Source organism: Misgurnus anguillicaudatus, unplaced genomic scaffold, assembly GCF_027580225.2.
Source record: "Misgurnus anguillicaudatus unplaced genomic scaffold, ASM2758022v2 HiC_scaffold_34, whole genome shotgun sequence".
Classification (NCBI taxonomy): Eukaryota; Metazoa; Chordata; class Actinopteri; order Cypriniformes; family Cobitidae; genus Misgurnus; species Misgurnus anguillicaudatus.
This window is the reverse complement of record NW_027395284.1, coordinates 1,507,796-1,535,338: the sequence shown is the minus strand read 5'-3', so window position 1 is coordinate 1,535,338 and position 27,543 is coordinate 1,507,796. Positions and strand designations below refer to the sequence as shown.

General features: G+C 37.1%; 5 protein-coding genes across 5 annotated transcripts; 4 read left to right on the top strand and 1 right to left on the bottom strand.

The window, feature by feature from the left end:
• Positions 1 to 125: 125 nt before the first annotated feature.
• Positions 126 to 4,542, top strand: LOC129442686 (HORMA domain-containing protein 1). The gene is made up of 12 exons (XM_055202910.2): positions 126 to 724; positions 818 to 959; positions 1,040 to 1,103; positions 1,190 to 1,226; positions 1,313 to 1,333; positions 1,431 to 1,457; positions 1,534 to 1,601; positions 3,154 to 3,302; positions 3,502 to 3,737; positions 3,834 to 3,876; positions 3,948 to 3,991; positions 4,075 to 4,542. The coding sequence occupies exons 1-12, from the start codon at positions 674 to 676 to the stop codon at positions 4,129 to 4,131; spliced, it is 939 nt and encodes a 312-aa protein (XP_055058885.2). The 5' UTR covers positions 126 to 673; the 3' UTR covers positions 4,132 to 4,542.
• On the bottom strand, positions 4,458 to 10,790 carry LOC141363312 (4-trimethylaminobutyraldehyde dehydrogenase B-like). Its single transcript, XM_073865947.1, has 12 exons — positions 10,686 to 10,790; positions 10,190 to 10,386; positions 9,860 to 10,005; positions 9,618 to 9,747; positions 8,674 to 8,808; positions 7,497 to 7,693; positions 6,865 to 7,005; positions 5,632 to 5,820; positions 5,459 to 5,546; positions 5,169 to 5,310; positions 4,954 to 5,066; positions 4,458 to 4,873 (listed from the first exon to the last, which is right to left on the bottom strand). Exons 1-12 carry the CDS (start codon positions 10,724 to 10,726, stop codon positions 4,779 to 4,781), a joined length of 1,614 nt encoding a protein of 537 aa, XP_073722048.1. The 5' UTR covers positions 10,727 to 10,790; the 3' UTR covers positions 4,458 to 4,778.
• A 289-nt stretch (positions 10,791 to 11,079) lies between these two features.
• On the top strand, positions 11,080 to 14,867 carry LOC141363313 (uridine-cytidine kinase 2-B). Its single transcript, XM_073865948.1, has 7 exons — positions 11,080 to 11,239; positions 12,428 to 12,587; positions 12,727 to 12,823; positions 12,986 to 13,128; positions 13,249 to 13,346; positions 13,454 to 13,502; positions 13,682 to 14,867. Exons 1-7 carry the CDS (start codon positions 11,135 to 11,137, stop codon positions 13,813 to 13,815), a joined length of 786 nt encoding a protein of 261 aa, XP_073722049.1. The 5' UTR covers positions 11,080 to 11,134; the 3' UTR covers positions 13,816 to 14,867.
• An 83-nt stretch (positions 14,868 to 14,950) lies between these two features.
• Positions 14,951 to 16,905, top strand: LOC129442689 (CXXC motif containing zinc binding protein). The gene is made up of 8 exons (XM_055202913.2): positions 14,951 to 15,019; positions 15,096 to 15,179; positions 15,591 to 15,647; positions 15,782 to 15,863; positions 16,025 to 16,056; positions 16,182 to 16,259; positions 16,496 to 16,561; positions 16,632 to 16,905. The coding sequence occupies exons 1-8, from the start codon at positions 15,014 to 15,016 to the stop codon at positions 16,707 to 16,709; spliced, it is 483 nt and encodes a 160-aa protein (XP_055058888.2). The 5' UTR covers positions 14,951 to 15,013; the 3' UTR covers positions 16,710 to 16,905.
• A 342-nt stretch (positions 16,906 to 17,247) lies between these two features.
• On the top strand, positions 17,248 to 27,543 carry LOC129442684 (sterol carrier protein 2). The gene is made up of 16 exons (XM_055202908.2): positions 17,248 to 17,404; positions 18,108 to 18,162; positions 18,295 to 18,366; positions 18,453 to 18,584; positions 18,668 to 18,732; positions 18,806 to 18,932; positions 19,071 to 19,134; positions 19,335 to 19,421; positions 19,603 to 19,753; positions 20,850 to 20,997; positions 21,105 to 21,212; positions 22,558 to 22,711; positions 23,168 to 23,264; positions 24,576 to 24,705; positions 25,162 to 25,241; positions 26,805 to 27,543. The coding sequence occupies exons 1-16, from the start codon at positions 17,348 to 17,350 to the stop codon at positions 26,898 to 26,900; spliced, it is 1,623 nt and encodes a 540-aa protein (XP_055058883.1). The 5' UTR covers positions 17,248 to 17,347; the 3' UTR covers positions 26,901 to 27,543.

Sequence of the window (27,543 nt, the reverse complement as noted above, 5' to 3'; positions counted from 1 at the left end):
ATCAGAATGATTTTTAATTAATATAATGAATTTTGTCAACTATCTCATAAACATGTATGTCTTAAAGGCAATCTACATCTTTTGTCAATTTTTTTTCCATATGCTAAATTAATCTATACAAAATTAATTTAATGTGACTTAACCTGAATACACTTGGTTACACCAAGAAATAATTTGATAAGGGTCATAAAAACAAATCTACTTTTAAGGTAACATCAATTTACACCGTATGGAGTTACATGAAATGGCATTAGAATTTACATTCCACAGTCACATGATGTACATGAATGTTTCATGTGATTAATATTAAACGTATTCAAAAATTCTCTCTCCCAACATCCGTAAAAAGGCGTTTTACAAAGTATTTGCTGTTATCTGTTATTATGAGGTTGTGGCGCCACCTTCAGGATTTTGTGTACACCGCTTACCGCCAAAAGCGCGTGACTGACTGACATCAGAGGCGCGAGCGCTCATCGTAATTTACCTCAGGAGGTTATCGATATAATCTTTCAACGGTACTTGACTACAACAATTATAAACGCTAATATTTATAACTTAACGTTTTGCCGAATTTTTTAAGATACTAGAAAATAGTATGTAGTAGTTTTCTTTAATGTCATCATAGCTTTTGAGGAGATAACGTTAATATTAGGAGAAAACGTTAAACTCAAACATGAACACCAAACAGAAGAAGCAAATTCAAGCCAAACAAGCGACTGATGAGGTAAGATACTAAATCAATACATTGGGTAAAAAAGTATGTGTATTTAAAGGTCGTGTCATTCAGTGATGTTAAGACTTTTACTGGGGTTCCCAGTGGACCGGTTTATTTCAGGAGCTAAAGACTGAAGCTCAGTCCCTGGTGTTTGTCAAACGGATGATGGTTGTAGCTGTATCCTCCATCACCTATCTGCGGGGAATATTTCCTGAGGACTCCTACAGATCAAGATACATGGACGGTGATGGGTTATTTTCGCAATTAAATGCTTAATTTGCACAAACATTGGCCTTATTTAATAAGTTCATTCTTGTTTTTCAGATTTGTGTATCAAAGTTCTTAGACAGGACTGTTCATGCCCTGGAGCTAGCAAGCTTGTTAAATGGTAAATGTTGCATGTTTAAGTTAATAAATCATGATTCAAAGTGTAACAAATACATTAATACAGACAGTATTTTTCTGGCTTTCTAGGCTGATAGGATGTTTTGATGCATTAGAGAAAAGATATGTAAGTCCCCTATTTAGAAATACATTGTGTCTTTTTATTATTTTATGAATTAATATATTTCTCTTTTTTATTGTTATTTATCACAGCTCCAGATTGTGGTTATTGGGGTAAGCATGCATAAATAAATGTGCATGCTGTTGTATATAAGTGAGTCTCTTTGTCAAACACACATTATATAAATAAACATGGCTGTTTCATTTGCAGGTGCACAAAAACCCAGATGACAGCAATGTAAGTTTAGTTATTTTTAGGTTATAAAATGGCTTTTTTTTCCCGTTTGGTTACTTATGTTTTTCTCTTGTTTCAGCATGTCATTGAGTCCTATCAGTTTAAGTTCAGATACTCCGATCAAGGACCACTGATGGAAATCCTCAGGTAGCATTTTTAGGACATGGCGTACACGGTTTATGCCCTTCACGGATGTGATGGCGAACAACTACTTAAGCAAAATGAAAGTTTTCGAAATTGTTATTTACGGTATGCATGTTTCATTGTGACCTGGTTAGTACATGGCAGTGTCATGTAATTCTCAGTTCAGTGGTATGAACGTAATGCATTTCCTGCACATTCTCAGTTGGCGACTGCAAAGTGACTAAATTGAGGACAATAGTATGTTTGTTAAAATGTTAATTGGTCTTGGAAGACTTAAGTGCACTCACTTAAAGGTGATCTCCATGATCACTGAAAGTCAATGTTGACATTATAAATCACTTAAACAAACACGCCCCTACCCCAATAGAATCTGGACCTTGATAGACCCGCCCAACAAATACGCAACCCAGGCAACGACGTTGCTTAGTATACATGCTCCTTACTGCTGATTGGCTACAAGTATGTTTTGGTAGTCGGCCCGACTCCCTTTTCAAAGTGTTTTTAACCAATCATGGACCCCGCAATTAAGTGTAAAAATATTAAAGGAATACACCGTTTTCTTTGTTTAAGGAATGAGAATGAGGAAGTAAGTGTGACCTTGGAGGACACGAAGGTATGAAACAAACTTTTTTTGCGGTTTTTCTGAGCACAGTAGTTTCACTTGCTTGTTTCGTGTTTTTATGTATTTTTTAAATAGTTTGTTAATCTGAATTGTGATGCACATTTGTATGTTTCCGATACGCATCTGATTAAATATCTAAACGGAGAATGTAAAATGTTGCGCTTAAGAACTTCATAAGCTAACAGTTACCTGTTGCATGACAAAAAAGCGATCAATGAAAACAGCGCCCAAGTTCAACTAGGCTATTTTGTTTTGGTTAAATGTGTTTAGTACCTTTTTAATTTAAGATTATTTCTTACGACAATACTTCGCTTTCTGAAAAACGTGATCTAAAATGTGTATATATAAACCATGCAATTTTCACGGTGTCTTTTCCAGACGAAATCCCCGTAACTTAAAATACTGCACGCTAGCATTAACTATCAAACTTTATGACCGTGTTACGCAAGTTTCTGTTATTTCAGAGATTGCATATTGAAGAAATATTGACGTAAGACAGAAAGAAATAAGACTATTTCCGTTTCCGGTCTACCTGAACTATTATATTATTTTCTATTCTATTCATTTGGGAATATGCAATTGATACCAATACAATTCTTTATGGGAGAAATGTCTTTATTTTAGGCACACTGTTTTTTCGATACCTTTTCATGATTTTTTTTTTCTACAAATGAAATCATTATAGAAGACATTATAAATCACTTAAACAAACACGCCCCTACCCCAATAGAATCTGGACCTTGATAGACCCGCCCAACAAATACGCAACCCAGGCAACGACGTTGCTTAGTATACATGCTCCTTACTGCTGATTGGCTACAAGTATGTTTTGGTAGTCGGCCCGACTCCCTTTTCAAAGTGTTTTTAACCAATCATGGACCCCGCAATTAAGTGTAAAAATATTAAAGGAATACACCGTTTTCTTTGTTTAAGGAATGAGAATGAGGAAGTAAGTGTGACCTTGGAGGACACTAAGAACGCTTCAGTGCTCCTGATCAGGAAGCTGTTTTTGCTTATGCAGAAACTAGAGGCTTTGCCCAGTTCGGTTTTCCTCAGTATGAAACTCTACTACAATGATGATGGTAAGACAAACATCTACAAGTTTGAGTAAACACAGCTGCTTTCCCATGTTTTCACAATAAATAAAGACTGGTCATACTGATGCTAGACAGAAATTGGAGTTTTAAAGGCTATAAATGGAAGTAAACAGCTGTAAATAGCAGGAAATCTAAACATGAATTCTGCATTTTTGTTTGTCTCCTCACATCTTGTTAAAATCAGTCACACCACCTGAATATGAGCCACCAGGATTTAAAGCAGGTGTATATGACAATCTGTGGTTCGAGGGAACTGCAGTGCACTTTAGAGTGGGTGATCTGCAGTCTTGCTTTCACACCATGAAGTTGCGCGTGACAGCAGCACAGAGCCGCACCAGAAAGTTACAGGATGAAGGCCAGCAGGATAACGGAGGAGTAAATGGGAAACAGGCTCGCTGTAAAGTCAAAGCAGCAGATGAGGTGAATAAAGAGTTTTAGTTAAATAAATAAATAGCATTGATATGATCGACAAACTTGATTCAAATTACAAAGGGTCATTCTGCTGTTTTTTGACAGGTGACCGAAGACTTCTGTGACCAGGATCTGCCGTCGGAGAATGGTAAGGATCCTACCAAGAGGTTTTTGTTTGTTTGTTTGTTTGTTTTAATGTCTTGAAATTATCTATTGCAGAGTCAGCTGCGCAGTTTAAGATATCCAAAAGAACTATAGCAAAGGTATTATTATTTTATATCTGTTAAGATAAATTTGGTATTTTTAAACATGTTTTGATTTTTTTTACCACTATTCAATTACACAGAGGAAAAGCAGGGGGAACAACATCTCAAAGAAAAAAAAGAAGAAAGCTCTACGTTAAAGTACAATATGTTAATGTCAGGCAATCAGTAACTTATGCATTCAGATTCCAATGTTTATAAACCTGATGGTAGTTTATACTACATACATTCTTAACTGTATAATTAGTTTTTAAGGATTGCTCTTTCTTATATTTGTAATGAATTTGAAATCTCGAGTAGGAATGTGTGATGAATGCTTTGTGACTTATTTACTACATGTTAAATGGATAACTTATATGCTGTTCATTACAGTTCAAACATAAAAAACAGTCCTTCAGAATATCTAATGTTGCATGAGGCACTTTTACCTAAACTCTTTAATTGGTCATCTGTCATGAGACACTGCATATGCACAGCATGAGAAATGCCTTTAAAAAGCTTTGTAAATAAACCAAACCTTCACATTAAAGCCATCTGTGTAACTAATCAAATACTCTTACATTCATTAAAAAATGCCAATGTATCGTTACAGGCACTTGATTGTGAAATATTCACAGACTGTCATTACTTGAAAATAAATTATATTAACAGGGCAAATATATTATTTAGTGATGAATATTAACTTTTTTTTTAATTCAAGAACTGCATAAATCTTAAGGTTAATACTGCTTGATTAAAGGTTGAGATCCCGCAGTTAGGTCCAATCATATAGTACACCTGCTCATGTTCAAAAAAGACTGTCCACGTCACCCATCTCCACAACCACAGTCTTTAACTGGGAGTAAAATTCAATGGTCACTTGGCCATTTTCTCTTCCGATACCTGAAATCAGATAGCAGAAATTAAGTGACCGCTCATTGTTAGTGTCAACAAACGCAGACCTCATTAAAATAACCTCATACCTGAAGCCTTGTACCCTCCAAATGGCACCTCCACAGGGGTGATATTGTAGTTGTTTATGAAGCAAGATCCAGCTTGCAGGTTCTCAATAACACGATGGGCTCTCTTAACATCTCTTTGGTAATGGAGAGACAAAGAAACAATAACAAATGTATTACAACATTGCTTTTCTAACCACCACCGTTTGTTGTACATATTAAAGTGACTTTCACTTTACTTGGTAAAGACTCCTGCAGCCAGACCCAGCGTGCTGTCATTGGCTCTCCAAAGAACTTCCTCCTCAGTGTCAAAGGACAATACTGACATCACAGGTCCAAATATCTCCTCTTTCACGCATGTCATGTCATCTGTGCAATTGGCTGAAAGCAAAAGACATGACAATGTACAGGAACAAGAGGATTTTCGCTCATTCTGGTTACACTGAAGGAATCGAACGCAAACACTATGAGCAGTCGGAGAAATGTTTCAGTAAAACATGAACTCAAAGCAGCCAATACATTTTCTCACCAAGCACACAAGGGGTCATGTAGTATCCATCTTTTAATTTAGGATCAGCAGGGGTAAAGGGCTCCCCTCCACAGAGCACACTGGCTCCCTATTAAGCACACAGTCCGAAAAACTACATTTAGTAAACAATACAATTAAAACATGTATGTGTTTTAGATCCATGGTTGATGTACCTCTTTCTTAGCTTGGTTTACATATCCTAGCACCCTGTCAAGGTGTGGTTTACTGACCAGGGCCCCCATACGAGTCTCATCAAGCAGGGGGTCTCCTATCTGAATGGCTTTAGTTCGCCGTACCACCTCTTTCAAGAACTGAGGAAGAATTGAGCTTTGCACAAAAACTCTGGTGCCATTACTACATACCTTTAAGTGGAAAAAACAAAACGGGTAGGTTAACTGCAATGTTAAGAATGTAAATAGGGTAAATTAAAGTAAATATTACTGTGTAGATAAAAGGTGCGTGTATATAGATATTACACATTTCTAACAGCAGTGTTTTGTAATATTGGCTAATACATTTGTAATTGGTTAAATAAACATTATAATAATAACCTTTATTTGATTATCTTTAAAGTAAAAAAACAAGTGTACCTTTTTGGACTTGACTTCAGAATCTTAAAGTGACACTCCACTTTTTTTGAAAATAGGCTCATTTTCCAGCTCCCCTAGAGTTAAACATTTGATTTTTACCATTTTGGAATCCATTCAGCTGATCTCCGGGTCTGGGGCTACCACTTTTAGCATAGCTTAGCATAATCCATTGAATCGGATTAGTCCATTAGCATTGCGCCTAAAATATAACCATTGCTATTTTTCCTATTTAAAACTTGACTCTTCTGTAGTTACATCGTGTACTAAGATCGACAAAAAATAAAAAGTTTTAGTAACTTTCAATGGCAGGGGACTATTTTCAGGTGCTGCGTAATATCATTGCGCCTCCTGCAGCCATGTTACGGCAGAAAAGTCATTGATTATTACGCCAGATTGAAAGTATAGTTCCTAGCCATATCTGTCTAGAAAATTGCAACTTTTAAATTTCTGTCAGTCTTAGTACACGATGTAACTACAGAAGAGTCAAGTTTTAAATAGGAAAAATAGCAATGGTTATATTTTAGGCACAATGCTAATGGACTAATCAGATTCAATGGCGAAGTGCATTCGGCACAGAAATACTCTGTAACACGTCCAACTGCTTTTTTGACACTTTGCCTACGTTTAGCATGAGGAAACAACTATATAACTCTGTCAATAAGTCAGAATGCTTGAAATACCATTGAACCCCCCCTTTAACTCTAGGGGAGTTGAAAAACAAGTATTTTGCCCCCAAAAAAGTGGAGTGTCCCTTTAATATAGTTCAAGATTATGTTTATCACATACACAATTATATAAATCTTCAACTAGCAGTACCTGGCCCTGAGACAAGAAGTTGGCCATGAGTGCTCCTCTGATGGCGTTTTCTAGGTCACTATCCTCGAAGATGATTAACGGAGATTTTCCACCAAGCTCCAGCGTCACTGGTTTCAACCCTCTTGAAGCCATTTCCATTATCTTTTGAGAAAAACATGCATTTAATTACTTAAATGATTGCAAGAATAATTGTGCAAACCAGGACAGCATCCATAACAAAACTTAGATTTAATGGATTTACCTAACTAAAAATTTTCTCCATTTAAAATAGATTAACATGTGATATTCTCCTGCCATTTCAACTCAAATCAACATTTCATTTATTTATTTGGCCAAAAGGCACACAATGAGCTGAATGAGGTGCAGCAACCATTATCACAAAGTAAGCACAGTGAGAATGATACTGAACAATCTCTACATTGAATCAGCATTCTTATGGTCAGGGTTTATTTTGTGACTGCATTAACCTAACATAATATAATGTATGATACTTAAACATAATGGCTAAATGAAGGAATATGAATACAGAAATGAATTTCAATGAAAAAAATATTGGATGTGTGGAAGATGGATTTGTTTTTCACATTCATTAACTGTTCAAGTATCTACTTGGGTGACACCAGTCCGCTTACTTTCTTGCCAGTGGGCACACTTCCAGTGAAGGAGATTTTAGCCACAGACGGGTGATGACACAGCAGAGATCCTGTCTCTTCTCCACCCTGAACCACATTGAACAGACCCTCTGGAGCCCCAGCCTGTGAATAAATCTCAGCCAGCAGCACTGCAGTCACTGGGGTCAATGGTGATGGCTTGAATACCATGGAGTTACCTACAATTGATTTAAAAGTAAACCGTAAAGAAAGCGGCGAGCAGCTGCCTGTTCAAGAACAGCTGGAAAGTGAATAAAGTGAGTAGTTTAAAAGCTTTAAAGAGTTTCTGGTGTAAAGTGAAAGCAGCAGATTTTGGGAACATTACCAGTTGCCTTTGCTTATAATAGAGGTCTCTATTATCAGACTTTAGAAAAAACATATCTCTGCTACCTAACAACACTAGTAACAATGACAGGTTTAAACACAGTGGAAATGTGCCAAGGTAGGCTCAATTGCCACATTCTTCAATAAAGGTGTGGCATGAGATGTTCCTGGCATGTGCAAAAGTTCATGGGTTTGATCATAGATATGTATATAAAGGCTAGATGGCTCGTCCGCGCTGCTGGCCAATTGAGTGCAACGTCCGCATTTTGGCGGCCATCTTACGACAGGGTGCTCGCTCACTCGTAGCATTGAGTTTTAATGATGCAGGTACTTTTAAATGACCATAACTTGCTTAATTTTTTACCGATTTTCAAACGGTTTGGTTTGTTATAAACGTCAAAGATGTACCTATGAGACTGCATACCTATACTAAAAATAAAAAATAAATTCATGAAACATGTTAAAGCATCCAGGATTATAGCCACGTTAATAACGTTTGTAAAAACCCAAACCGTTTGAAAATCGGTAGAAAATTGAGCAAGTTATGGTCATTTAAAAGTACCTGCACCATTAAACTCAATGCTACGAGTGAGCGAGCGCCCTGTCGTAAGATGGCCGCCAGGTGATGCCGTTAGGGAGTCCGCCTTGAGCCATCTAGCCTTTATATACATATCTATGGGTTTGATCACATTTTATCAACAATGGTTTGCACTGCCTCAAGATATAAGTCATCAGTATGCATATATTATGGAAATTAAGCCCAAGACATTTAAGTGTCCAGACTCTAGTAGTTGAGAAACAGAAGCTAACATGAAACCACATTAATAGAAATTACCACAGGCGATGGCAGGGGCTGATTTCCAGGCTGCAATCTGGAATGGGTAATTCCAGGCTCCTATCCCTACACACACACCGAGTGGTTCCCGACGCGTGTAGGCAAACGAACCTCCAGATAACTGAACATGCTGACCTGAGAAATAAAAAAAAATGGTGTTTAACATTCTTGTTGTACTGTAGTCAAGACCACCTAAACCAAGACCAAGACCAAGACAGTCCGAGACCGAGACAAGACCAAGACTTTAAAGGGTCGAGACCAATTCAAGACCAAGACCAAGACAAACCGAGACCAAGTCAAGACCAAGACCAGTGCAAGCCACTGCATTAAAACACTTATGATAAAATCTGGAAGATGCATATTATAAGGTACTGTGTGTGTGTGTGTGTGTGTGTGTGTGTGTGTGTGTGTGTGTGTGTGTGTGTGTGTGTGTGTGTGTGTGTGTGTGTGCGCTATCAGAGAAGTTGATCAAATAATCAAAGGCATTGCAGATATGTGGGAATTTATCTTTGTCTATAAGCAAATAAAAATGAACAAACACTAAAGAGCTGAAATCAACTTAACCATTTATTCTGAACTGTCTTTCCATGGCTTGCCATCCACTTAACACAATGCAGGTGTTTTTAGTAATACAATTAGAAAAATTGTCATTGGCATTGTTTAATTTTCTCCCAATGTCATATGCCAAACCTGAATAAACTGCATAAAATTAATGATAAAAAAAAATTGTGATGTGCCTTCAGTTGTGGTCTTGACCGGTCTTGAAATAAAATTCCGAGTCCTCTTTGTCTGAGACCGAGACGAGACCGCGTAAAAGTGCAGTCGATTCCAAGACGAGACCAAGATTCTCACTTTGGTCAAAATACATAACTGTTCATTTTATGCAAATAAAACTTATAATAATGCAGTGTTTTATCACAGAATTTAAAAGGAATAACATTTACCTGAAAGGGTGGTAGCCTGTCCTGCGAAATACTCAATGCATAATCTGGCTGAGTCCACATCCAGACGGGCTTCTGTGATGGACTTCGCATTATTAATCACCTCCAACTCAGCAATCTCTTCTCGTCGCTTCTGTCCTCAACAGTAGGAAAAATGATTAGGCTCAGTGGTCCATGTGATACTATAATAATGAAACTATCAGAGAAGGAATGTGCTAAAATGATCAATGCATCGAGAGCTATACCTCAATGATTCTAGCTGCCTCTAGCATGACTCTAGCTCTTTCCATGCCAGCCAATCTACTCCAGTCGGTGAAAGCAGCACTGGCACTTCTCACAGCTGCATCCACCTCTGCTGCCCCACAAGCCTGCAGCTGGCACAGGACACGACCTGTTATACACACACGCATATTAAGATGTTCTTTAATGTTGCACACGACACAAAAGAATTTGGGACTGCATTAAAGACATCAACAGTAAAAGGTACAGGTAAAGCTAAATGGGATTTTGATCATGTTATAGGTCAAAGTTTGATTGGGTGGGGGTTAAAAATAGGAATTTTCCATGCACATTACCTGTTGCAGGCTCATATACAGGATCAGATTTATTTTTCACATCTTTGAGGTTGACTCGGTTACCACACCAGTAGTTGAGAGGATCTTTTAAAGAAAGAGTTCCTGTAGATGCACTTCTAGTCCCAGTGCAATGCAGGGCCCGGAGACCAGGGGTCAGTATATTGGTCAACAGGGGCATACTCATCATGAACTTTGATCTGTTGGGGGATGTTGACAAACAAGACCATTTCAGATTTTGTACTAAAAATAAGGAAATTACATTAAAATTGTAGTTACGAGCACAACGTTAGACATAAAAAAGCAGAGCAATGATTATTCATAAAAAATTGCAAATGCAGAATAATGTGGACATATGACTTTATCGCGATAACATTGTGTAAAATCGCTAAATGCTGGAACAGATTTATGGTTATATTAAAAACTGACACAGAAATCTAGTTGGTTAGTATAAATAAACAGTTACAGTTAAAAACTCTGCTCAAAGCGCTGAACTCACCTCTTGCAGCATATCTGTAGTGTGCGGATCAGCTCAGCCATGGCCGAAGGTGTTTGGGCGGGGCTAATGTATGAGATACACTCTGATTGGTTTGGTGGGATTACGTCGTTCTGTTTCCGCAAATAAAATAACTTTTTATTTATGTTTCAATAAAAAAAAATATTTATGTTATTACGGAAATGATTCATGGGATTTCCCTAACTTTTAAATCGTGATAATTCTTGGTTTCATGTTGCATTAAAGATAAATACGACATTGTTTAAACCTGATTACTATAATTGTTGGCTTAATATTAATTATAATAATGTGAAAGTAATAAAAAATTTAAACATTTTGAATTTTATATGACGGGCTCGGTACCATTTATTATTTTCTTTGTGGGACAGTAAGTGGAGGAGGGGCGATGAGTGTAGAATAGCGGCACATACGCGTTTACTTCCAGTACAAGCATGGCTGGCGATAGTGAAACAGATCTTAATGGCAGAGAGGAGAACGGCCATACCATACGAGAGCCTTTCCTCATCGGTGTGTCCGGAGGCACCGCCAGTGGAAAGGTTTGAGTTTATTTATAAGTAACTGTATCTACTATCAGTTATACTCATATGGGTTAAGGTTTTTAATTATGTAAACTCACAGGTGTCGGTATCTAACGTTACCCTGACCGCGTGGCTTTTGTCAAATCATACTGAAATATAAAAAAACTATTTAAAAATACGACGTCTACTTTTATTTAAAAATTCATTTACTGGCCCCAAACTTATATCATACGGGATATAACATTAATACCTCGTATAAAATCTTAATTTTTGTATGTGTAGTGCCAGAGTAAGTCTTTTGTCATTCATATCTATAAACACTATCGCAATTTTCGAAGATAACTTGAACTTATCAACACGCCCTTAGCAAACTTTAGTCTACTGTTACAATCTCATTTTAAATCTGTCCAGATTTTTATAAGATTTAACGTTAACTGTTTATTTTTCTCGATAACGTCATGTTTTAGCTCCACGTGGCGTAGCAGGTTGAAGTATTGTTTCATGCTATGGTTTGTCTGAACGACCACGAGTATCCGACTCGTATGCTTACGTTGCCAGATAATCGTTTGTTTTCTAATCGTGTTTCCTTTTTAAATGTTTGGCCTGTTAAACGCACGTGTCGATGAAAGCGAAACAAAAGTTGCGGGACAATGACGTCATATTAGCGATGACTGTTTACATAGCCACGCAGACCCCTTTCTAGAAAACCCTTCTTATTAAACCGCGCCTGTCCTTTATGGAGGATTCTGTTCATCGGCAAAAAAAAAAAAAACTCTGAACTGTATTAAAAGACTTTCATTTGGCAAATTTAAGCACATTATTGCAGAAAAAAAACCACTGCATGTCGCTCATCCTGACTTATTACAGCAAACCTGTGTGGCGCAGTGGTCTATGAAGGGCATGTACCCTGCTAAATGCCCTTACATGGGGCACCCACCTCACATGTGTTGAGCACATGCCTCGAGAGCTTCTTATGGAAATGTCTCCTATACCTAAATGTTAATTTTATAGAAGTGACATGGCTTTTAATTGTGTAAATATAAGTGATATCTAATTTTTTATAATCATTTGTTTCCCAAATAAAGCCAGTAAAGTTGTAATTAGCATACACAGAGAACCAAGTGTTCAATGTTTAATTCAAGCTTAAATAATAGTGTTATGTGCAAGAAATTGAAGCATTTGAAAGTTTCTGTCTCACTTTCTCAGTCTTCAGTATGTGAGAAGATCATGGAGCTGTTGGGCCAGAATAAAATTGACCATCATCAACGCCAGGTGGTTATCCTGAGTCAAGACAGCTTTTACAAGGCACTTACACCTGAACAGAAGGCCAAAGCACTCAAGGGCCAGTTTAACTTTGATCACCCAGGTATGACCTCTGTGTTCATATTGAAGAGAAAATAAGGTGTGCGTTTAAACTCGTCAGATCATTAATGAATCGGTTCTTTAACGTTCATATAAATCCAGTGCAGACTCAATTTAGGATTCATTGTTTGTATCATACACAGATGCTTTTGACAGTGAACTTATCATGAAGACCCTGCATGATATCCTTCAGGGAAAGACGTTGCACATCCCTGTGTATGACTTTGTTACCCATTCCAGGTGAGCATGTCTGTGTTTTTGAAGTGTTGATTACAAAGCCAAATATCTACTGTGACCTAAACGGACGGCTATTTTGGGCGCTCTGATAAAGCATGTAAATAATGGTGAATCACTGATTTAGGTGTTATTCGATGAGTCATGTGGTCTCCAAACCTTTTACAGGAAGGATGAGTTTGTGACCGTATACCCAGCAGATGTGGTTCTGTTTGAGGGGATTCTCATGTTTTACTCGCAAGAGATTCGAGACCTGTTTCAAATGAAGCTGTTTGTGGACACCGACCCTGACACGAGACTCTCACGAAGAGGTAGATAGATAGTAGTTTTAGGTAGTCTCACAAATCTTAAAAACGATCAGTCAAGCACTTTTTTTATTGTTTCCTTTTTATATTTTCCTGTAGACTAATTGTGTATTTTCTTAATGTCAGTGTTGCGGGACATCAGTGAGAGAGGCAGAGAGTTGGAGCAGGTTTTGACCCAGTACATTACCTTTGTAAAGCCAGCTTTTGAGGAGTTCTGTCTTCCAGTAAGTGTCTTCATATGACTTGAAATGTGTCAGATGATTATCGATTTCATATCTATACCTTGGTGACTCTAAAGGAATATTAATACATTCATCGTTTGTATTTGCAGACCAAAAAGTATGCAGATGTCATCATCCCTCGTGGAGCTGACAACCTTGGTATGTAATTTTGCAAATGAAGAGTAAAGAAACACAAAAAGAAAGACTTTTTGAATAATTTTTGTTAAATGAAAATTTGTAGTTGTGATTGCAGAGTGATTATTTATTAAGTAAATGCGCAAGAAGAGATTATGTGGCATTTTAAATGTATTCTTTTCCTCCTCACCCCTTCTCTCCAGTGGCTATTAACCTGATCGTGCAGCATATTCAGGATATCCTGAATGGAGGATTCACTAAACGACAGAATGGTTCAGTAAACGGCCATGGAACTCCCAGACAAAGAAAGACATCGGAGTCCAGTAGACCTCACTGACCTCACTGTGGCCCTTCCCTCTATTGAGGAGAGGGCAGGACTGACTAATAGCTGTGGGCATTCCTTTTGTCCAGTGAAAAATGAGGGGTGAATGACTTTTTTAATTTAATTTTTTCAGAGGGTTATGAAGGTGCTGTGTTTTTGGAAGGTTTAATTCCACGCTCAGTCTTTCCTGTCAGTGTGTCTATCCGCTTTCTCAGCTACTCAGAAAATAAAAGAATATGGAATTTTGTTTTTGCTCCGACTTAAAGTAGAGACACCTTTTATTGCAGTACCATTGGCACAAATACTTGAAGTCTGAGCTCAGGTTGGGTAGGTTTTCCATCTGCAAAAAAAAAAACCCTAGTACCTCATATATGAGGCCCTTTATATGTGTGAGAGTTGAGAGAGAGAGACTGTATGTGATTGTGTAAAGATGACAGTATGGTAGATTAGAATGTATGTTACATTCTGATTATTATTATCATGATGTGCTAGTTTCTAGTTAAATCTTAACTTTGTTACGTGATTATTTTTTAAATAATCATACTGTTTTGTTTTGTACATGATATGACACAATTTGGCATTTTTCTAAGTGATTTAAAAGTGTTACATGGGTTATAGAAAACTCCTACTTAGTGTTAGAAGAAATTATCCAATGTTTTAGATACAATATGTGAGTTTGCCATTTTATGGTAAACTTTTGCCAAAGTTATACCAGTAGTGTGTTCAGTTACCATACGATAGACCACATCTAATTATACATTATGGGTTATTTTTCCTGATATTAAATTGTCATGTGTAACGTAAAATACCTCTAAGAATACAGTGATCTTCAACACTAATATATACACAACGCATTTAAATGAACTGTATTTAGCACGTAAACCATGCTTTTACACTGGGAATTACTTGAAGCATATTTTATTAATTGGTTAAAATGCCCCTCGCACTCATGTGATCCGTTTTTGTACCTTGAATTTTTACCAGATGACCTCTTTTTGGTAATGCAGTTGGTTATGTTGACAGGTAATTTGTTATGGTGGGAATCAAATAAAATGATTAAAAATAAACACTTGTATTTGTTTCCTTCACTCTCACATCTCGTTGCACGCATGCAATACCCGATATGTTCGCTAGGTGGAGCAGTGAGTGCTGTCGCGCTCTTTATACGTAATCATCACAAGAAACGTATGCAGCGGAGGCGTGGTGGTCCAACATGGGGGTGAATGCATATGTTTTGTTTTGTTTTATTAAAGCAATAAATAGAGGATAAACTAACCTTCTAATTTACTCTGCAGAAGTTTGGATTGCAGTTTAAAGCCACTTTGGAAAATGTTACTAATGTGAGGCCGGAGGGGGATGATTTTCGCTGGTATTTGAAGGTATGTTTAGGTCGTTCGAAGTGTGGCTGTCATCAAAAAAAGTATCTGCTGTCAGTGGTGTGGTAACCACAACACATTTAAGATTATGTTTACTGGCCTGTTTTTACTTAGCTCACTTACACTGAAGAACTTTTTTACTTCCATGATATGTTTTACTTTTTAGTACGTGGCATGTTTTTTCAGACATTTACAATGATACAATCATTACATTTGCAGTATTAGACCTAGTGACATGTACTAAAGTACGCATCCGTACCAAGTTATATTACAGTAACACTGTATTACTACATGCTTTTAACGGAAATCATAAAATCACTAACTTATCCAAATCACATTTCTGTGACTAAACCGTATTGACAAGCAATCGCATTTACTGTATTATGGTTTTATTGATGACCCTTGTCATTGCAGATGAAGTGTGGAAATTGTGGTGAGGTTTCAGATAAATGGCAGTACATCACCTTGCTGGTAGGTTGCAATATGTACGAAATACGCAGTATAGAGTAAAAAAGTATATTTATATAAAAAAGTATATTTACTGTATGTACATAAATATAAATAAAACATCTATATAGTGACCACTAGCCCTAACCTCACCCCAGGACAGCATGCCATTAAAAGGAGGGCGAGGCAGTGCTAGCATGGTGCAGAAGTGTAAACTGTGTTCTCGAGAAAACTCAATAGGTAACTAACATATGATTTAAATGCAGTATATTTCAAAAGTGCTGACAAAAGATTACAAATAAATACCAAATCTGTAGATAGGTACTATATTGTATGTGTACTTTATATTGAAATCATTACAGACAATACATCTGCATAAACCAAATGTCTCATGCTTCCAGATATCTTGAAGGACACAATTACACCTTACAATGTAAGTACAGCAAACTTCAAGCATTTAAAATGTTTCTATGAAGGTATCAGCGTACCAAGTGAAGGTTTGGATTGTGTATATATTTGTACAAATTACTTCCTGTGAACATGTTTACTCTTCTAAAGGCAGAAGACAGTGAAAAGTTTAAGACAATGGTGCAGTTTGAGTGCCGAGGGCTGGAACCAGTTGATTTTCAACCACAGGTGAGAGGTTTTATCCAATAGCAAAATGTTAAATAATCGCTAATTTGCATGTCACTTTGGGCAAATTTAAAAATATAAGCATGTTAGCTTAAGTATTTATGTACACATATATACAGCAGGTTTGGTTTGGGTTGTTAACCTCATAAATAAGGAAATGGCCAACCTGAACCTAATCATCGTTAAAAGTTTTACCATAACCTAAATAATATCTAAACATTTACACTATCACCCTGCAGGCTGGTTTTGCTGCTGCAGGAGCAGAAACAACCACCCAGTTTCCTGAGATCAACCTTCAAGAGAAAGTAAGTAGGAAAGTATTGCGTAGACGTTACCTCATTAGGTTCATTTTACAGATAATTTTTTTTGTTTCAGGACTGGACAGACTATGATGAGAAAGCCAAAGAGTCTGTGGGAATCTACGAGGTCACACACCAATTCGTCAAGTGCTGAACAATGTCATAAAATGTGTGTGAAGGGGCCATATTAAAAACATTAAACAAATTTGAACACTATTTTCAGATGGGCTTTTTCATACTCATTCTAGTGAATGGTGATTGGCTGTTGGTAGTTGGAAAAGATAAATGAGATAAACAGTGCATTTGATTATGCTGTCTTTGCAACAAAAATAAAGTGTGAAATTATTTAATCTTGTGTGCTTTTTAGTTCATCAAAACATTGAAGTTTTTGTAAATAGTTGTTACTAGTACAAAAATAGTACTTCTAGATTTGTGTAAAAATTTTGTTACAATATATATATTTTTTGAAAAGTTAAAGAATCCAAATACATACATCGACATAACGGCAACACGCGGAGCTGCGCAGAACGGTCGACATATGACATCAAAGTACCGCGAGAGCGACTCTAAAGAATAGTTTTCGAATCGCTCTCGCGGTACTTTGATCGGTCTGCGTGGAGCTGTATGAAGTCGAACACGTCTATTAATTCTATTGGTCATTGCCTGTTACTAGAGCGCCATCTATGTAACCTTGACTGTACTGCACACAGTGTTTTGTGTATGTGAGTGTGTTGTAAGTAGCTGTAGTTACTTTCGTGCAAGAGTGAAGTTCATTTCATCTGTCACAAAAACATGAGGATGGCTCTAGCAAAAAGCAGAGTTTTTGTCGTTGGGGTGGGAATGACAAAGGTAAATATATGCCTTTATATTCTAGCGTTATTAATATAAACTATTAAACATAATAGCATATTGGTTACTGCTCCCGGCGTGTTTACATTTAGTGTAAATCAGAAAGTATTGATCAACTGCTTTTAAAAAGACCAAGTCTGTGACTTTAATGTCGTGCATTTTGTTGAATGATTGGCGTTAGCATCTGGTACTGTAACGTTAGATAGTTTAAAGACGCACGTGATCTTAATTCAACTTAATTATGTATTTAATAATGTGTTTTTTGTGCATTTGGCTCAATGTCACGGAGGAGTTTGTCAAAGAGTTGAACATTAGTCAGAGATGTTCACTGTTCTGATCTGTGCTATGAAGTAACTGCAGGACGGTGCTAAAGTCCTTCAGACCGCTAGACAAAAGTAATGGTGTGGTTTTATGAGGTCTGTTAATATGATACAGAATTGTGTCATAGGTTACTGTCCACACCGATAAGAAATTTAAGTTGCACAATCTGTACAAAGCTACATGGTGGTCGCAGACAGTTCACGAAGTAATGAAATAAGTATTGCGCCCTCTAGTGACGTGGAAGACGTGTGGTGGTCAGTGTAAATGACACTGTTTACACAGAAACTTTTCAAAAAAACGGGTATAATCTTATATTAAGAATATATGTATGTGAATAATATATTCTTGTCATAACTCACTAATATGTTTCTCCTATTTACAGTTTGAAAAACCAGGTGTGAGAGACATTGATTATCCAGACATGGCCAAGGAAGCAGGTGCATTTGATAAAACTTGTTCAATTATTATTAAAACTTGTTAAGTTAGACTAATCTATTTGACCACATTATGTAGAATGCCGGGTATTAATATGCTGTTCTCTAATAATAACAACATCTTTTAATGCACAGGACAAAGAGCTTTGGCTGATGCAGGAATAAAATACTCAGCCATCCAGCAGGCATGTGTAGGCTATGTATATGGTATGCACTATGCATTACTTTATATATAAACACATCTTACTTTCTCTGGTATCAAATGGATTTAAATGTTGTTTTGTATTCCCCAGGTGATTCGACATGTGGTCAAAGAGCGATTTATCACAGTCTGGGTCTGTCAGGGATCCCAATTATCAATGTGAACAATAACTGTTCAACTGGCTCCACAGCTCTCTTCATGGCCCGTCAGCTGATTCAGGGAGGTGAGATACTCAGTATGCAAATAAATTATTTCACAAGATTGCCAAAACTTTTGCCAAAAGTGCCTTGTTGTTGCTTTTCTCAGGCCTTGCTGATTGTGTTCTTGCCCTGGGCTTTGAGAAGATGGAAAGAGGTTCGTTGTCATCAAAGGTAATGCTGTTCTGTATGGCATCCGTAAGAAAACACATCAGCGCGTTTCTTATGTAAGCTCATGGGTTTGCAGTACATGGACAGAACCAACCCTATGGACAAACACATGGAGGTGATGATTAACCGTTATGGACTAGCGGCAGCTCCAGCAGCACCTCAGATGTTCGGCAATGCTGGTAGAGAACACATGGAGAAGTATGGTAAGAGCCTGGAATTCAAATCACTGTAGGTAAAGTTGAGGCACATCATTTGTCCCATATCTCGAAAGTCAGTGTTGGACAAACACGTGTTTGCAATGTATGAAAATGTTTGTCATGAAAGCCATCTGTCTTCTTTAGGCACAAAACCAGAACATTTTGCTAAAATTGCTTGGAAGAACCACAAACATTCCATCAATAATCCGTAAGTTTGACCAACAATTTGTACTTGTATTCTAACAAAATTCAATGAATTACACTTACATAAAGTACATAAACATAGTTATAAAACAGATTGCTTGAATGCACTTTAAAGTGTTTGTCAAATGCATAAATGCACCGAATGCTGTAATGGTGTTTGTTATTGATTCTGGTTTCATGCTCTTCTTCCACATTACCACTCAGATATTCACAGTTTCGGGATGAATATTCCCTGGACCAGGTCATGAACTCCAGGAAGGTGTTTGAGTTCCTAACCCTCTTACAGTGTTGGTAAGTGCATCATATCACAAGCAGGGACATCTGATTAATGTGAACGTAGCCAGAGTTTGTATTTCTGCGAAATGTCTACATCATTTCAAACATTCTGTAACAAATGCAACTTATTATGATCAGGAAGACTGACACATCATACTATCCTAACACAAGCACTTTATCTCTTATTTTCCTGTAGCCCTACATCAGACGGGGCAGGAGCTGCAGTTCTGGCCAGTGAAGAGTTCGTGAGGAGGAATGCACTGGAGGATAAGGCGGTGGAGATCATAGCTCAGGAGATGGTCACGGATCTCAGCACCACTTTTGAAGAAAACAGCTGCGTGAAAATGGTAAAATCAGCTGACGCTGTTTTATATTGCAAATTAATGTTTGACTCTGATGTATCAATGTACTGTTATAGCAGGACTACTGGGAAATGTGCATTTTTGGCTCAAATGAGCAACACAAAGGTTACTGTGCCAAAGAAAACACGTTTATAGATTCAAACATGCCACGTTTCAAATACATGCCATTAACATACAATGTGTAAGAAAATGATCTCTCACACACATGCTCACTTTATGGACCTGTGTGTAGTTTGTAAGCAGGAATGTCTTTTCTCTTACAAAAGGTGATGTGTCTTTACCATCTTTACCAAATTGAAATAAAGAACATTATGTGTGTTGTTATATGTATCATTAAAGGACAAGTTCGGTATTTTACACTTAAAGCCCTGTTTTCAGATTGTTTATGATGAAATAGAACGGTTTTGACGGTTATGATGCTGGCCCGAGAATTTTCGGGTGTTTTTTGTATCACCTCTCACCTCTATAATGGCTATATAGGTGCACAGGAGCAATCCTTCCTAAAATGCATAAAACTTTCGTTTACAAAGACGTGAAACTCACCGAGTGGTCAGGGGTGTTCACTGATATGCTAACACAAAAATCGCTGCAAAAGACGCATTCCAACAGGTTTTATCGTAGTTTTGTGCAACTCCATTGACTTGTATTAGATGTGCTGTGAGGTACGCTATTACTCTGCGCCGGGAGCTTTGTTTGTATTCTTGCAATTGGCAAAGGCGGATTATCGCCACCAACTGGGCTGGAGTGTCTATTATTCAAGCTCTCAGCGGAAGAATGTACGGGTGTGAGGCGTTTGAAAAAATAGGTCCACAAGTTTACAACAAATGCTAAAACACCTGTTGGAAAGCATCTTTTGCAGTGTGAGCATATCAGTGAACACCCCTGACCACTCGGCATCTTAGCTCTTCATATATTTCCTCTATACCTCTTCTCCACACTTGGACTATGGACTTGGATCTTTTAGCTACTTCTCTTTAAATGAATTTGACTTCTCATGTCATTTACATAAATTAAAACATGTAATGGTAAATGTATAAAAAGATGTATACAAAATATGTGTTTTGTTCTCCATCCACCATAGGTTGGTTATGACATGACCCATCTTGCTGCTAAGAAGTGCTTTGACACAGCTGGTCTGAGGCCGTCCGATGTGGATGTCATAGAGCTACATGACTGCTTCTCTGCCAATGAGCTCATCACCTATGAAGCCCTAGGACTGTGTCCTGAGGGTGAGGCTTCACCTCTCTCCATATACACCAAAAACATTTTACTGTTATTGAACCTATCCCAGGAGTATTTCAAATTTTGAAAGTACATACTTTTTTCATAATTGCAGGTAAAGCTGGTGAGCTGATTGATCGGGGTGATAATACATATGGTGGTAAATGGGTGATAAACCCCAGCGGAGGACTCATTTCAAAAGGACACCCGCTTGGAGCCACAGGTACAATTTAGCAATGTTCAAGGTTCAGTGTGTAGGTTAAGCTCTGTAGCGTGCTGTCAGTTATCACAGTGTTCCTGTATGCCAGCTGGTAGGCACTACCAAAGCCTAGGACCCTAGGTCATGGGTTTGGTATAGGAAACACAACTGTAATGTCTGCATGCAGTTCTCACTGCCAGCAGGGGGAGTCATTTTTCACAACTAAAGTATATGATTACTGCACTTGACTCAGCATGTTAACCCATTCCGACCCTGCATCCACTAGAATGGGCATACTACGCTTTGTGATTCAAACCAATAAAAATGCTGATCAACAAAATAAGACACACTGATTAAACACCAAAATATCAGGTCTGAAGAGTTTAAACTTGTTTTTGTACCGTAAAAGGTCCAGAGTTAGGGTTTGGTCCATCTCTACTGTATGTCACTTCCTGTCATCCTCTATACTGAACAGATGCAGAGTTCTGGTTGTAGAAGTTAAAGGCAAATTATCTACTTATGCTTCATCTTTTTTTGTTGTTGTTTTTGAGTAACATGAATCAAACAGTATCTGTTGAATCTGTGTTATTATTTGTGACATTTAATGATCCTCAGGACCCTAAGCTCTTCTACAAGGGGTTAAAAGTCACAGGGTGGTGTTGTCTGCCCGAAAAGGTCTTATTCTAAGTACCTTATCTTGTTGAGGTTATAAGCAAGCAGTTTAACCCAACAGGATAAAATGCTCAGCCTTAAGCGTTAACACAGACTCATGCTGGTGGATTAAGGTGTGGTGTCAAGTCTACGTTCATCACTGCAGTTTTAATTCAACATTCAGTGCACTAAAGGAAGAGATATGAACCAAAATATAAAGGTTCTCATTTTCCCATCCCATATGTATATGACTTCCTTTAGTTGAACACCAATTTATAATCTCTATGATCTTTGTTGCTATGGATACACAATGTATTAATCAATAAATAAAAAATAAATAGTTTTTTTTCTACAAATGTATTGTTTTGCTTCCAAAGACAACCAATGGGGTCATTTGGATTAACGTTACTTCAATGATGGATGTATGATCTTTTTAGTGCGTCACCATGTTGGGCACCATATAAGATAACATGATTGCATTTTAATATAAAATTAGAAGTTTCTGTTAAAGTGAATGAAGGAGGTCATATATATCTGGGATGGCATGAGAGAATGTTCATATTTTGGTATATTACATGTTTTGTTTATTGGCAAAATTTTACACAGCAATAGTAACACAAAGGCAGAAAAGTGCAGATCGTTGTGACCGTAACGCATGTCCAGATAAAAGGTAGATGACAGTGTGGTGGATGAACTGTGACCTGTTTTTATGGCTCAGGTCTGGCTCAGTGTGCAGAGCTGTGCTGGCAGCTGAGAGGGGAGGCGGAGCTTCGGCAGGTCCCCGGGGCAAAGGTCGCCCTGCAACACAACATTGGACTCGGTGGAGCAGTGGTGGTCACTTTATACAGGATGGGGTTCCCTCAGGAAACAAGGTATGTATCAAACTAAAACCTGTCAGTTACATGCGTGTTGTGGGTATTATGATAGGTACAGATATATTCAGTTGACCTCTTACCTATTTTTATCTGTATTGTATTTCTTTTAGGTTCATGTTTGAAGACATTAATGATCTTTAGATGGCTGATATCTGCAAATATTTATTATTCTAAATAATTAGCTTTAGGGATTTAACAGTCAAGCTTAGTTTAATGTTTATTTAAGCGTATGATAATTGGGTACAAAAGCCAAGGCTGTTACGTCTATACATTATGACCTTTTACACACATTAGCCTATATGCATTATGTCCCGGGGGAGTCACAAAGAAATAGATCAACTAGATGTTCATTTGAGTACTTTTACATATTCACAGCTGTGAAAATTACATTAAAATATTAAAAGCAGAACTTTGTACACATGTTTTTCAACTTTCTACTCTGAACTTTCTCAGTTCTCGCATTGCTGCCGTCCCCACCAGTGCGTCCAGCGAACACGTGGACTTCAAAGCTCACACCGTCTTCAATGAGATTGAGAAGAAACTAAAAGAGGTATTTCTTAGGGAATGGGGCTGTCTGTCACCAATTATAATATAAAGAGCCTCTATTGCTTTTCAAATTGACTGTGGTTTGGCGTTTGATAATCTTTCTGTAGCTTTTTTGACACCTATTAAACAAAAAAATGATACAGGCAGAAAGACAGGACAGAACAATGACCTGACTGGTTAATTTCCTGCATAGAATACTTTTCCTGAATATGGTAAAATGACCTGAAATGACTTGCAAATTAAGTCAGCGTGGTTCCAAATCTTAGAAATAATTAATGCAACTTTAGGTTATTTGATAACGAATAATAGGTAACACTTTTTACAATAAGGTCATATTTGTTAAAGGATTAGTCCATTTTCTTAAAAAAAAAATCCAGATAATTTACTCACCACCATGTATGTCATCCAAAATGTTGATGTCTTTCTTTGTTCAATCGAGAAGAAATTATGTTTTTGAGGAAAATTTTAATGGACTTTAATAGAGCCCAACATTTAATACTTAACTCAACACTTAACAGTTTTTTTCAACGGAGTTTCAAAGGACTATAAACAATCCCAAACAAGGCATAAGTGTCTTATCTAGCGAAACAATAGTCATTTTTGACAAGAAAAATAAAAAATATGTACTTTTAAACCACAACTTTTCGTCTAGGTCCGGTCCAGCGCGACCTAACGTAAATGCGTAGTGACGTAGGGAGGTCACGTGTTACATATATAAAACGCACATTTGCGGACAATTTTAAACAATAAACTGCCACAAAGACATTAATTAGTATCAGTTGACATACAACAATGTAGGAACGGTCCTCTTTCAACACACTTGTAAACACTGGGGTGGAGTTTCGCTTCGTCCTCTGTGACCTCTTGACGTCATGACGTATTGCGTGGGGTCAGCTGGCGCATCCCAACCGGATCTACATGACGAGAAGTTGTGCTTTAAAAGTGTATTTTTGTTATTTTTATTGTCAAAAATGACAATCGTTTTGCTAGATAAGACCCTTATGCCTCGTTTGGGATTGTTTATAGTCCTTTGAAACTCCGTTGAAAAAACTGATAAGTGTTGAGTTAAGAATTAAATGTTGGGCTCTATTAAAGTCCATTAAAATTAGAAAAATCCTGCAATGTTTTCCTCAAAAACCATAATTTCTTCTCGACTTACATAACAATGAACAATTTCAAATGATACATTTCAGCAGTAGTTATTTAGTTAATTAAGGATATTTTTGGACGTTTCTCTTTCTATTAATGTCTGAGTTTGGTGTTTTTCAGTATACTGAAAAAAAATCTAATTTCTATCATGTTTTATTTTTCACAGGAAGGCGAGGACTTAGTAAAAAAAATTGGAGGTGTTTTTGCCTTTAAAGTGAAGGATGGTCCAGGTGGAAAAGAGGCATTGTGGGTAGTGGATGTGAAAAATGGCAAAGGCTCCGTGACCAATGATGCAGGTGCGTGTGAGGCTTTTCACTGTAAAGGTCTTTTGACTATTCGGTGCTTATGATAAACTTAAAAATAGCACAGTGACCACTGTCATTTTCAATTTGATTATTTTACCAAATTTTCTTTATATTTATATCTTCGAATGGAAAAAACGAAAATATACCCCCGGCCTAAAATATTTCCAGTCTGGTTCTTTCATGTTATCAGTTTGAGTCTAATGACTGAATCGTTTGGAGTGAATCTTGACTCACTTATACTAAACAGCAAATCTGTGCTATAATAGCAGTTATATAAAAACTTAAATGCCTAGTGAGACATTCTTGGTGACTTTTATCTTGAGAAATGCATGAAATATTCACCACAGTCATAAAAAAGGCCAAAGAAAAATGATTTTTTTTTTGTTCATTAATAAACATCAAGCTTGTATTTACAGTACCAATAAATTAATGTTTGCTCCCTCACAGGTAAAAAGGCAGACTGCACCATTGCTATGGGTGACTCGGATCTTCTGGCCATGATGACAGGGCGGATGAATCCACAAACAGTAGGTTTACAGGATTATTTATTGCAGTACAGTGGCAAGTCACTGAGATTGAGATTTGTGCTAAATCCCTAATCCTGTGTTAAAGGAAAACACCACAGTTTTTTTTATATTTTACTATGTTCTTACCTCAACTTAGACGAATTAATACATACCTATTTTTTTCCATGTGTGCATTAATCTTTGTACAGTGCATCGTGAATGTGTTAGCATTTAGCCTAGCCCCATTCATTCCTTTGGATCCAAACAGGGATGAATTTAGAAGCCACCAAACACTTCCATGTTTTCCCTATTTAAAGACTGTTACATGAGTAGTTACACAAGTAAGTATGGTGGAACAAAATAAATTGTGGCGATTTTTTTAAGAGGTTAAAAAATGAGAACTAGACTGTATGGCGGAAGAGCACTTAGTTTGCAGCACTTCGACCTCGGCGCGCAGTATAAACATCACTTCTTGACTACTCATTATTACTGCACCCGAGGTCAAAGTGCTCTTCCGCCATACATTATAGTTCTCATTTTTTATCAATTTAAACAATCGCCAATTTATTTTGTCTTTAAATGGGGAAAACATGGATGTTTTTGGTGGCTTCTAAATTCATCCCTGTTTGGATCCTAAGGAATGAATAGGGCTAGGCTAAATGCTCACACATTCACAACGCGCTGTACAAAGATGAAGTGTACGCATTGAAAAAAGACAGGTATGTATTAATTAGTCTAAATTGAGGTAAGAACATAGTAAAATATTGAAAAATGGTGGTGTTTTCCTATAAATGTCAAAAATGTGCTAAGGTCTGATTAGCTTTAGTTTTGTTTGCTAATGCAAACATCTCCATTAGTATTGCTCATACTTTTTAACCTGTCTGGTTACAGATTTTGGAATGCATGTCGGATTTTTAATCCGTAATGTTGGTGACTGCCATCGCTGCAGCATTTCAGATTAGTCGAGTGTCAGAGATGAGCTTTGACCTGTGGGCTGTGGTTTGCAGTCAATCCATCTGACTGATCTCTGTGAAAAAAGATTAACATGCAGTCACTTTAACATTTCCATGTCTCAGCTTTGGCTACATCATACATGGTGTATTATGTTAAGAGTTTATCTGTGAATGACCGGTAAACAGAGTTCATGTCGAAGGCAGAATTTAGCCACATTTGGTCTTTCTTCCAAATACTTTTGTGGCAAATGTTTTTCAGATTTATTCTTATTGGATGAGCTGAATTCAAAGCTGTTGTAAATGCAGATAAATCTACACTGTTGACTGCATATATTTTAATATAGTACATAGTAAAATATATGATTTGATGAGCGTATAATACATGCCAAGATCATTTGGTTAATATCATGATCTCATGTGGCGTTTAGCTTTTGCATCTGAGCTCTTTAATTATAAATTAAATCCCTCACAACAGGAAACGGTTTTAGTTTAATCATTTAAAGGTCAAACGCCTTAATCATCTCATGGCATATGTACTTATTTACATTTTTAGTTATATCACCACAACATTTTTCTTTTAAATTTACCATTTCTTTTCAGCAACCACTAATTTATTACTTTTTGTTTAAAGGCATTTTTCCAAGGAAAACTGAAAATAACTGGGAATATGGGAATGGCCATGAAACTTCAGAACTTACAGCTGACACCAGGCAAAGCCAAACTGTGACAACACTGCAAATGTGTACTGGGTCATTGCACAAACATTGGCATAACCCAGTTTATTTAATGGACTTGATATAGTTTACATCAGTGATGTTAACAGTATGGGAAGTCCAAGCAAACCATGTCAAATGTACTCTGGATACTTATAAAATTGCTGAAATAACAATATTGATGTGAATCAATTTATCTGTTGAGGCAGCCTCAAAACCTAAACCACATAGGGGCGGTTTCCAGAACAGGGTTTAGATTAATCCAGGACTAGGCCTTAGTTATATTAGGACATTATTCAAGTTTTTACAAAGAAACCTGACAAAAATGATACTGGTGTGCATCTTGAGACAAAACAATGGTACTGATATATGTTAAAATATGTCAGTACAATATGTTTTGAAATTAAAGTAGCTCAAACATGCATTTTAGTCTGGGACTAGGATAAGCCCTGTCCAGGAAACCGCCCCATAGAGTATTAACAATAAAGTACAAGTATATCACAGTAAAAATGACAGTAAATATAAGTGGCCTTTCTCAGATTTAAGTTATGTAACTAATTGTTTACTGTACAGATAAATCTGACACGTATGTGCCACTAACTAACCAGTTATAATTCAAATTTAAACCATTTTAAAACTAATATGATTTTATTAAAA